The following is a 12,748-nucleotide window of genomic DNA, read 5'->3' as shown; positions in this document are numbered from 1 at the left end:
TTTATATTTACTTTAAAAACAGAAACAACAAATGTATTAATGGTGAGTGAAATTGGAATAATTGATACTATTTAGTTTAAAAGAATATTAAGAATATGTCTCTTTAATATTAGAAGTAATGTTAATATATAATTTAATACTATTAACCAACCTAGCTATTTTCTTTTAATTATAACTAATTCAACATGTGCAGTACCGTTGTAGGTCAAAATTTTTGTATGATAATGAAATATAATTAATATAATTAATTTTTTATAGAAGTGTCATTAAACAAAAAATATTACTAATATATATAAAAAAAATTAGAATGAAATATGTTTAATTGTCCTTTCCTCTTCATCTGTTCCTTCTCCTGAAAACACCAATGGAAGTAATGACTTCCGAATTCCAAATCCTGTTACGTGCAGATAGAAACTGCAGGGGTGCAACAAGTAACTGCGTAATCTTTATGGTGAAGCCCAACATCAAATGTCACTGTTAAGGGAGCGCACATGGGTCCTATCTTTTAAAAAAATCAATCCAAATTCTATTAAATCCATTGGATTTAAAATCTGTATTTATTTAATTTGGCATGAAATTTTTGGAATTTTCCTCAAAATCAATTTGTGTTTAAATTTTTTTTACGTTTACATTAATAATAATAATAAAGAACATAAAAAATATCAATAATTTATATATAAATGAAAATATTAATTATTCACCTGTATATTAAAGTCTAAGTTTATCTTTGAAAACCTGTCTTCTTATATGGCTTTTGACCATTATACTTTTTAAACATTCAAATAGTTAATTGTTTTAATTCTTTTCTCCAATTGAATTATTAAAACCCAACTTTAACTACTTTTATATTGAAATTTCCCTTCACACCCTAGTCTTAAATATTTTCCAAAAGACTTGTTAGTACAATTAATCTGTGTATTATAACGTTAAATGACAATAAAAAGTAAGAACAATATTTCAAGAACAGTCAACATATCTTATTAAATATTTGATATGTATATTTAAAGGAAACATTGTGAATGATTTTATATTTTTTATATAGAAATAATTTTATTAAAATATACGAAGAAACTAATATCATAATTTCAACAAAATAATTTTATTAAATTCAGTTTTTTGATTAAAAACATATAATAATTAATTTTTATTATATATATTTTTTAATTCATACGTAAACATTTTAAAATATAAAAATACTTAAGAACTTGAAATATAATATAGAATATAACTTTTAACTATTTTATATTTTAAAAATTTTCTACAATATAAAAAAATAAATTGCATGAAAAAAGTAAAAACTCATCTTAAAAATATAAAACTAATATTTCATTTTCAAATAGATTAACAAAAGAATTATCTTTCTTTTGAAAATGAAATAGAGCAGATGGAAAATGAGTAAAGATAATATGTCTGTATTTTATATTCCCTTTTAAAAATGATACAGAACAAGTAATAAATTGAGAAGAAAGAATAAATTTGTGTTTCGCTGTTACTAACTCAACAAATAAGGAAAGAAAATTAAAATCTTAATTTTCTTATCTTAACATCTGATTGTTTTTTTACTCTTTATTACATTTAATTTTATATTTCAATATTTATTAAAGTTAAATGATATATGTGATAAAATAAAATAATTTTTTCCTAATTTAGTTCTCGTTATTAAACAATTTATAAACACGAAAGTTTATTCCATAAAATACAATTTTATTTCCTGTTTTTGAAAGTGCTTAAACAAAAACAAGCACATAATATTTCCAAAGGGCTTTAACTCAAATATATCATAATTTAACTACAAATGATCATATATTAATTTACAGATATATTATCTTTAAGATTAAATATATTTTTAAATTTACGTATAAAATTAAAATTCATTCGTATTATTAATATGATCTACATCATTCAGAACTTACGTATAAAATTAAAATTCATTCGTATTATTAATATGATCTACATCATTCAGAAGGAAGGAATGTTTGCAAAACATGACTAACACATCATTAAAGTGAAAAAATTACTTTTTATGTTTTGTGTAGGATAAGATATATTTACATTCATTTAATATATATTACGAGAATAAAATAGTTATAAAAAAAGTAAATTTTTGTATTTTAGAAAAAATAAAAAAAGTAATATTAAATAAATATAAAAGATTATGTGTATCAAAAAAATCATTTCTCTTTGTTTCTAAACTGCATTCCTTCTTCTCTCTGATCGTTGTTGTCCTTTTTCGAAAACTGGATGTTGGTTGGTGATGGGTCTATGTTCGATGCCATCCAAGTCAATGAATTAACCCAAACAAGCGATTAAAAAGACCTTTAATTAATTCTGAATTTTATAAAATGTCTCCCACTTTGTTTTGTGTTGGATGTAGAAGCATTATGGGTTAAAGTTATCATTTAAAATTATCTTATTTACACAATTTCATAACCCACTCCAAGAATTCAATCTTTTGTACACATCATTTGACTTTTCCAGAACCAAGAGACAAGACACATGCTAGTTTCAACGTGAAGTATTATCAGAACTAAAAACCAAAACACAAGTTGGATTCAATGTGAGCTGTGTTATCAAATGTCTGCACTAGAATCTGTAGTTCAAACAGATTTCCTCCTCTGCAGGTTAGTCACTCACTGACAATAGAAAGTGATCATTCCTTCATCAAGAATCTGGGAATTCCTGTCATGGTCAAAACACATTAAAAAAACTTCTTAAGTTATAATGATTATTAGTTCAATAGCTAAACCGATTTTAAGTGCATATGAAAATATAATGTGTAAGTTTCAAACTCTTACTGATAGTGCACATTACTTGTTATTTGGCTACCAGTAACATTTTATGGCAAAAAGAAAAAGAAAATTCAAACAGGAAATGCACTCAGAAACAGGAAATTCAATCTAAAATATGACAAAAAAATATACAACAATTTTAAATCAAGAAACACGAGAACATCCATTCAAATTATGAAAGCAAAATGAGAGAATCTGTTTTTTTTAAATGACACATCTCAGACTTGTGTTAGCCATGTCTGAAGATATTTTAATTATCCAACATCGACCACAAGTTAATGTTATTAATTTTAGAGAATGTATCAGTTTTATATGAATTTTTTGAGGAGTACAAATTTCAATATTTTTATAAGTAAATACTAAAAATATCACCTAACATTTTAAGTTCACTTAAAAAAAGAAAGAAAGTATTTTATTAGTTGACTACCAAATTTTTTCCACTACCCATAAACGAAAATTAATTTTTGCATAAAACATAATTAGACACATATAGACAATATTTTAAGAAGTTATAACTCGATAATTATAAAATTAATTGTGGACAAAAAAGAAGAAAAAAAAAGTTTGATTACGCCTGGCCTCACTCCTATAAAATACAAGCGCATGTCTTGTTTTCTCTTCACTTTCTTCGCGCATTTCATAGTTATAGTAGATACCATAGACTAAGCTTTTCTCTTCAAATTTTCTCACACTTCTTCATCATGAACTTCAACAAGCAGCTTTTTCTTCTTCTCAATCTTTTCTCGGTTCTACTTCTTTCAGGTATAACAACATAATATCCGCAGCAAAAGATGTTCCTCCTTTTTTCTTCGTGGGTATTTCTTAACCGATTGATGAGAAACTCAAAATTGATTATTTCAGGAGAAAGAGTGTTGCAAGCAGAGGCTGGCCATCGTCATCATCACCATCACCATCATGGTCCAACAAAGTTGTTCGTTTTCGGAGACTCATATGCTGACACAGGCAACATTCAGAAAGCTGTTTCAAGCTCATGGAAAGACCCTTATGGCATCACCTTTCCCGGCAAGCCCGCCGGCAGATTTTCCGACGGTAGAGTCCTCACCGATTACATTGGTATGTGGAACTCAACACTTCTCAACTCTCATCAACTCCTATACCCTTTTCTTTATCTTTAGCTTTTTTCTACAAAAGTTTCTGCTTTTGGACCTACTTTGTTTCGTTTCAAATCAAATTATTATATACTATTGTATGATATAACATTAGTATATGCTTGACCAAACTATTGTTTATAGAAGATGAATTGGTGGGGTTCATTTCTCTGCTGGCCTCTCTCTTTTCTTTTTGTCGTGCTAATTGTCTATCTATTGATTCTGACCTTTCCTCTTCTTTTTTGCCATTAAAATGTTGCATTTTATTGTGTTTATGTTATGGTGCAACTTGTCACTTTATATCAATGCCTTTTTTTACTCTCTTTGCCATCTGTATGTCGCGTTGGAACTGCGTTTTATCTCGCTTTTTCATCCCAGAATATTTTGTGCCATGTTCTTTACTCTCTCGCGTGACACCATGCTTTCGATGCAGACACTTTTGTCCTTATCATTACCGATAGTAATCATTGCTTTAAACATTCAGTGCTCCACTATAAGTAATAGTCACTTATATGGTAATTGCTTTTTAAATTGAGTTTCTCCTTCATCTTCCTAATTTCATGTATGTATTTATTTATGGATGTTTGAAGCATAGAAATAAAACTGAATATTGATACTCTGTGTGGTATGTAAGTAGCATATTCCATCATCATTTCCTTTTTCAAATATCAAAGCCTTTCATCACCTGTGGTTATGATCTAAACTTCAGCGGCTTTGTCAAGAAAAAAGTAAAAGCATTGTGTTACTTTACCAGAATTACACTGTATTTGCTGCTAAAGTACTGATTAATCTTTCATTTATTTAATTATCAGCAGTTGTAATTGGCTCAGCCAATTAAGAAAAGAATCTTGAGTTTAAAAGTGTGTTGTCAATACATTATCATAAGTTTTAATAAAAAAGATTTACAACCTTTTAAACGTTCATTTAACAAAGAAAAAACATAATAACATTAAATTAATCGATGTGCATCAACATGCACTGGATCGAGATTCCATCGTCATAACAGACCTTTTCTTTTCAGTTTATGTATTGAACTTTATAACTTTATATTGGAATTCGTAAAAAACATTTGTATAAACCTAAACCAAACATATTATAACAAAAGTAGGTGTGGTTGTGTTGCAGCTAAGTATTTGAAAGTGAAATCACCAATTCCCTACAGATATAGAAAACTGATGCCACAACATGTAAAATATGGGATGAACTTTGCTTTTGGAGGTACCGGTGTTTTCAACACGTCGGTTCCACTTCCAAACATGACAAACCAGATAGATTTCTTGCAACAGCTCATCAAAGACAAAGTCTACTCTGCCTTAGATCTCACCAACTCAGTTGCCCTTGTTTCTGTCGCTGGAAATGACTACAGTCATTTCTTGCAAACAAATGGTTCTGAGGTAAACAAATTCATTTATTACTTTTTCTATTTCTTCTAGTTAATAGGTTTCACGCACTTTTCATTGTATATTTTTGTAGTGTTTCATGTGAGTTAGAATAGAAGTTTTGGGTAGCTAATATATCATTGTGGGAAAAGTTGGTTTGTTGCTTTCGAAATTTCATTGAAAATTTTCAAATTTAAGAGACCATCTTTAAAAAAAGCTTAAACTGTTACTCATAAATGAAAATAATCAATAAATGTCATTAAAATTAAGTAAATTCACTATATTTTAAAAACATAAAAGAAGGCCCAATCTGTTAAGGTTTTTTTTGGGTCCAAAATACAACTTTAGGTGGGTTAGGTATGTACTATTTTGAGAATAAAATGGATCTATACTTTAGGCTCAATGATGTAAAATTGTAACAACAGCCTAAGTAGAAACAAAAATGCATTGAATCAAAGCCACACCGAACAGTTCTGTTTGTGATGAATGAGACTAACAATGATGTTTGATCCGGTGAGAGTTGTTACACAAGGCACTTTCTAACACACCTTATGAAGATACTATTCTGAACATAGTCTGTATCAGAAAGTATGTTGTTAGTGTTTCTGATTATTTGACAAGGAGCAGTCTTAATTTGCATGAATGTCTGTAGGGTTTATCATCTTTCGTGGCTTCAGTGATTAATCAAACAACGACGAATCTGATTCGCATAAGAGAGCTGGGAGTGAAGAAAGTAGTGGTGGGTGCTCTGCAACCCATTGGATGCCTTCCACAGATCACAGTCTCAATCTCATTCCAACGTTGCAATGAAACCCCCAACGCCCTCGTGCTTCTCCACAACACACTCTTGAACGAAGCAGTGACCACGTTAAACCAACAAACCAAGGAGCGTTCCACGTTCCGAATTCTTAACCTCTTCGACAGCTTCATGTCGGTGTTGAACCACCCTTCCACACACAACATTCGGGACAGGTTGAAGCCATGTTGTGTTGGTGTGAGCAGTAACTACTCGTGCGGGAGTGTGGACAACAATGTTAAGAAATATAGGGTATGCGATGATCCCAAATCTGCTTTCTTTTGGGATTTTGTGCACCCTACACAAGCTGGATGGCATGCAGTGTACAACAAGTTGCGAACCATGAATGAACTTCAACGGATTCTTTACTAGCTTCTCCCATGGAGGAACTGCTTCATAATGTTGTTGGCTAGGTTTAGTTCTTTTGTTTGTGTGAAAATAATACATGTCTTTTTCTTAACTAAATTGTTTCACAGATTGTGGTTTGTTTATTCCAATGTTGTTCGACTATGGGTGGCTGCAACGTGCAACTACAATGTTCTTTCTTTTTCATCCATGCAACGTATTCATTCCAAACAAATTTTCATTTAAGGTTATTGGTTATAGTGCCAACGTCTAATACAAATTTGAAAATGACAGAAAAACAAAGGATCAGACAAATTAAGTAATCCAAAATGGCTACTCACAAAAACAGATGAATTGAAGAGTTTGACATGTCTGTCTCTCTCTTCTTTTGGCCACCATGTCTCAGTCCACAATGATATGATATTTTCTGTATTTATTTTTGACACTCAAAATTATTTTACAACTGTAATTTGTTAATTGAAAGTTAACGTTAGATATATTATCTTTATTTATCTTTTATTTTTATCTTTTATCTTAGTTTGTTATTATTTTTTATTTTTATTTTGGGCTTATTCTATATTTCTTCTATTATAAATAGAGAACCCTATGTGTATTTAATACAAGAGAGATTAATCCCATGTATAATTTTCACTATATTCAATATGGTATCAGAGTTTAAGGTTCTTTTTTGAGAAAAAAGTTTCTGGTGCCTTTGCCACTACATCCGCTGCTGGCAGCAGCGCCATCTACTGCCGCCGGCGGTGCCATCGTCTACCGTTGTCACTATCGGAGTTCTAATTTCGACTAATGATCACATTGTTTTCATCTTCTCGGCCAAGCGACTATCATGCCTTTAACGATGCCTTCATTGGAGTTCCTTTTAAAGTTATAGATTTGCTCCCTCGTGCATTGTGGCATGTTTGGTAGTTGTTTAGAGCATCGAGGTTGCTCTTTTTTCTTTTTCAGGTGTCTTGATTAGAGAATTTTGGATTTTTTATGGTTTCTCTCTTATTCATCCATGGCTTCTTCCGCTGGTGTCTCTTCTGACCTCATTTTTTTTGTCACCATTGTGTTTGACCCATCTATATATGTTTTTTTTCCATGGAAAAGATGGTTCTTGTTAGTTTATTTATAGCCATGATGGCTCTTCAACAATTACATCTTTATCCACTGGTGGCATTCTTCAACGGTGATTTGCAATAAGAGATTTACATGGAGCCCAGATTTGTTGCTCAGGGGAATCTTTGGGTTGGTATTTCGTCTTCTATGTCGTCTTGTAAATCATTAACAATTTGGTATCACTCGAGTGCAGAAGCAGATATTTTCACTAAGTTTTGATGAATTATATTAGTAACAAGTTTGGTACATAGTATGTACACTGTTAGATATATTATATTTATTTATCTTTTATCTTTTAGTTAATTTGTTATTATTTCTTATTTATATTTTGGACTTAGCTCATATTTTTTCTATTATAAATAGAGAACCTATGTGTATTTAACACAAAGGAGATTAATCTCATATATAATTTTCACTATATTCAACAACATTTTCTCCCTAATTATATATTATCATACATTTTTATTATTAAAATATCATTTCTCACCATGTATTAAATGATACCCAACCATATACTTTCCTTTTTGTTATAAACCAAATTCGCCCAACGTGGTACTTTCACTAATTGGCCACCTCACTAACTCTTCCCCTAAACATTGTTATGACATTCATTTTTACATATGTTTGAATAATTATTTTATAACTATTTTACAAAAAGTAGGAAGAAAATGAATTTGTGTAACTTAAAAATAGTTTATGTATAAATTAATTTATAGTAATTCTCTTGTTTAAACTTTTTAAAATTATATTTTTTTCCAAAAATTTATGTATAAACTAATTTTATGTTATAAAAGAATCATTTTATTTTATATTTTATATTTTATTTCAATTATTAATGGAAAAACTTACCTATATAGATATTAACTATAATTAAACTTAGAGGAGGTAAAGAAAATATACGGGAAAAACATATAGGTTTATATGTAATTACCCATCATGTTAAATAACATTACGATTGATTTTAAATAAAAATTGAGGAAGTTTATTTATTGTATGGCCATATATTAAGAGCTAAAAAATTGAATAAAAATAGATAATTACAACTTGTTATTTTTACAGATACTTTACAAATGCCGTTATTGAAGGTGAAATTTCTGCCGACATTATATAAACCTATGATTGTTTAATTGGTCTTTAAAGTTTTTGTATTCGATTTATTGCCAATTAAAATTATTGAAGCTAAAGATACTTTACACAATAACTTTCTGAAAAGTGGAAACAGAAAAATATATAAAACTAAAAACTAGTTCAAATAAGGTTTGAAACAACTTACAATTTTAACTTTTACTAATTTAAATATATTTTTAGTTATCTTTGTTTTAAACAAATATTTTAAATCTTAACATTTTCTAACAATTCTTTCTTGTCCTTGATATAACTAGTTTAATAATATCAATAAAGCTACTAATAATATTTAATGCAATTAAGATAATACAAATATTTCAAAATTAAAATAATTGTACTTTTAATATGTAATTGAATCGAGTACTATATTTTGATTTAATGTAAACAGAAAAGTATTTATAATTTATGTTCACTCTTATAAATTATTGTCTATATATTAATTTGTATATCATAATTTTGAATAATTGAAAATTTATTTATGTTCTAATACTATAAATAGAAATTTTATCTTTGAAGACAAAAATAATCATTCATATTTTCAAATGATTGATTATAGATTTAAATATATTACTTATATATGTTGGAAGTCCCACTAAAGATAAGACCAAATTATAATATATAAGTGAGATGCAAACCTCATCTTACAAGTCGGTTTTGTGGAGTTGAGTGAGGTTTTAAACTCATTTTCTAATATTTTGAACAAAAGAAGTAGTAGTAGTAATGAAGAGTAATGCAATATATCATTGAATTAAAAGGTAGTAATATAGATCAAACAATTAGTTTTTATATATAAATATATAAAAAAATTAAAGCAAAATACTCAATCCAGATTAACGAGTTATCATATTTCGTATATATACTAAACAAAAGGTTATAGTATTAATATAAATATATAAATTTATAAGATAATTAAAATTGAATTAATTATAATAAAAATATAGGCACGTGCTAGTATTTAATTCCATGTCGTATTTTTGTTGGAAGCACACTTGCACACTCTTATATATATATATATATATATATATATATATATATATATATATATATATATATATATATATATATATATATATATATATATCCTGAGTTCCTCTTACATGTATATATCCTCTGTCTCTCTCAGTGAAGAACGGAGTTTCAATCTTTTGCTGTGCTCTTCTCTGCCATCTTCGGGGAGGAGTCTTCAACGTGGACGAGTGCTTTCAGACATATCAGATGAAAACAGAAATGTCCAAATAAATTTCGTTAGGATAGGTTCTGATATCATATTAGAAAATGAATTCTAAGTTTAATTTAATCCCACAAAACTGATTTCTAGGATGAAGTTTGCGTCCCACTTATATATTTATAATTTTGTTTTATCTCTAGTCGAACGTGACACTTCTGACACAGCACTGACTCCGCCCTCTCCTTGCTCTCTTCAAACAAAACGATGGTTTCTGGATTTGCACGATGTCTCATGAGATTCTCCTTCGACAGAATTTGTAAATTCTCCTTCGGGTTGGATCCTATGTGCCTTGAGCAAATTTTTGCCAATATCGAACGTTGATTATTGGGTGACTTCTAGAAGTACACGTTGTAATCAAATGTAATATTGTTTTTTTTTGTTTAATTTGTCCAATGGCTTTGATTAGTGGTAACATGTGGATGTGCATAGCTATGAATTGTGCTTGATGACGAGGGAGAACAAACATTTTGAATTTAAGGTCATTTTCACAAAACCATTAAACATAAACTTGACTATTGAGATCATAGGAAAAATGTATATAGAGGAGGGAAAGTTGAGTAGGATGAAATTATTTTAAGCATAATTTTAAAATATTTATTTCTAATATTTTTATATTTAATAGTTATATATAAGTTATTCTTTAAAACTTTATTAAATTATAAGAAGTGAAGAAGAGAGATGAAAATTATATAGTTTTTTTTTGTTTGACAAAGAATTTTGTTAAAATACATTGGTTGGGTAAAAGCTTTCAACATAGGATAAGATTATTATTTTTTATACTTTTTTAAGATCATATTTATAGTCATGTTAATTAGTTGATAATGTAAAATCTTATTTGATACATGAAAATTAAATTTAAAAACGAGGGGTATCGATACAATTTTTGATAAAATCCATTTAATTTGTAAGAGGATTTTATGTTAGTAAATTAGCGTGTCTATAGGTACTAATATGTTATGTAATTGTTAACTTCTTTCATTGATTTATGTATTTAATAATGTTGGTTATTATTATTATTTTTATTATAATTTTATAGGTATAAAATATCTATCAATCTTGTCAATAATTAATTTTCAATTAAAAAACTGTAGGAATTTTTATAAAGTCTTTTAGTTTTTTTTTGTACGATTCAAACACGATACCTTATAAAACATGCATCAAAATATGGATCAAAATAGTGATATGATTTTGGTAATCACATTGTTCATATTTTTTTTAATAGTGAGCATATCAAAATTGTTAAAACGAATCCGATGCTGTACTGTGTGGATGATGATATCACATTGGAGGAGACAAGCTTAAGTGGATATACGTTGGGGAGAGAAAAAAGTCCATGAAAATGGCTTTGAAAATATAAAGATAAAATCGTCTTTTTCATTCCGACAAGACATTGTCAATATAAAGAATACAAAAAGCCTTTCTCCACATTTGGGAATGGATTTGGAAGATATAATTACTTTAAAATTCTATTATGTATGTCAAAGAAGTCCTAATTCTTTTGGGTGTATTTGGAGGAGATGATTTGGGGAAGATGATTTGAATGGATTTGAGTGGATTTGAGGGTAATTTTTTAGTTGTTTATTTGAGTGGATTTGTGGTTAATTGAGAGTGGATTTGGAAGTAAAGTTTGTGGGAATTAGTGTAGGATTTGATTGATGTGATAGATTTTAAAAATTAGTTTAATTGGTAGAAAATAAAGATGACCAAAAGCCCCTAGTTATAAAAGTATTATAAAATGTTATTTTGTAATGTTATATTTAATTGTAGATATGTTTATAAAGAGAAAAAAATTATGAATAATTTATAAAATTAATGTTTCAAAATTATAAAAGTTATAATGTAGTAAAATAAATGTATTTTAAAATGTAGTATTAAATTGTAATATAATTTAGTACGAATATGGAGAAGTCATTGTGCAACGCAATACGCATCTGGAATAAGCTGTAACCGGTTACGTGAACCTGTAACCGAATACGCCATTAAGGCAAATTCTTCATGAAGTTGTAACCGGTTACGCCTCCGTGTAACCGAATACGTGCAGGGCATATCAGTCTTTCTATGTCATTTTATTGTAAATCCGCGCACCTAAGGCGAGATAACTTGAATAGTGTATTCTCGCAAATCAGCGCTTTTACATCCGATCAAATCCTCGCAAATCGGCTCAAAAGAACAACGCTGTTCTTCTAAATCAATCCTCACTAATGCACGTGAACAGAGAAATCAGTCCAAACGAACACAGCCTAAAAGTCATGAAAAAGTTTCATAAATCCTTGAAATAACTTTAGAAAAATCCTAAAAATAAAAAATGTCTTAACAATTTTAATATATACCAATACAATTAAGATAATAGATTTTGGTTCTTGAAAGATATCCAAACGAGATAAAAAAGAATAAATTTTTTTAAGACATCTTTCTTATATAAAGTATATATAGTGGGATGACCCATAAACTAGAATTCAAAATAATCATATTACGAATTATAAAAAAAAAAGTAAATAATGCAACATACATCAAGCGTACAAAAAATACATTAAACATAAAAAATATTTTAATATAAATATATAAAAAATATTAAAAACATATAAAAAAAATTAAAATCTTTTATGAACCTCAAAACTAATTGTAATCAGACATTCAAATGTTTATAGTAGAAAGTGAGGAATCAAGAAACCTAAACAAAAATACTAAAACAATGAATTAGATACCAAGAATTAAGAAAAAAAAATGAAGAATTAAGAAAAAAGTGAGAAATTAAGAAACCTAAACAAAAATACAAAAATAATACATTAGATACAAGAATTAAGAAAAAAAAAAAGTCATACGCACCGCACACTTTCACAATAGAAAGACAAGGGCAC

The 12,748-nt window shown here is 28.3% G+C and overlaps 1 protein-coding gene across 1 annotated transcript; it reads left to right on the top strand.

Moving 5' to 3' along the window:
- Positions 1-3,401: 3,401 nt before the first annotated feature.
- On the top strand, positions 3,402-6,625 carry LOC108327577 (GDSL esterase/lipase At5g03610). Its single transcript, XM_017561266.2, has 4 exons — positions 3,402-3,551; positions 3,651-3,863; positions 5,024-5,292; positions 5,930-6,625. Exons 1-4 carry the CDS (start codon positions 3,491-3,493, stop codon positions 6,443-6,445), a joined length of 1,059 nt encoding a protein of 352 aa, XP_017416755.2. The 5' UTR covers positions 3,402-3,490; the 3' UTR covers positions 6,446-6,625.
- The last annotated feature ends 6,123 nt before the right edge of the window (positions 6,626-12,748 follow it).

This window comes from Vigna angularis, chromosome 2 (genome assembly GCF_016808095.1).
Source record: "Vigna angularis cultivar LongXiaoDou No.4 chromosome 2, ASM1680809v1, whole genome shotgun sequence".
NCBI lineage: Eukaryota > Viridiplantae > Streptophyta > Magnoliopsida > Fabales > Fabaceae > Vigna > Vigna angularis.
The sequence above is the reverse complement of the archived record's forward strand: the minus strand, read 5'-3'. Positions and strand labels throughout refer to the sequence as shown.

Bases quoted from the DNA above. Each gene is read 5' to 3' on its own strand.
- LOC108327577 (XM_017561266.2), top strand. From the start codon at position 3,491: ATGAACTTCAACAAGCAGCTTTTTCTTCTTCTCAATCTTTTCTCGGTT. The intron at 3,552-3,650 runs GTATAACAACAT...TGATTATTTCAG, and splicing joins CTCGGTTCTACTTCTTTCAG to GAGAAAGAGTGTTGCAAGCA. The intron at 5,293-5,929 runs GTAAACAAATTC...GAATGTCTGTAG, and splicing joins TGCAAACAAATGGTTCTGAG to GGTTTATCATCTTTCGTGGC.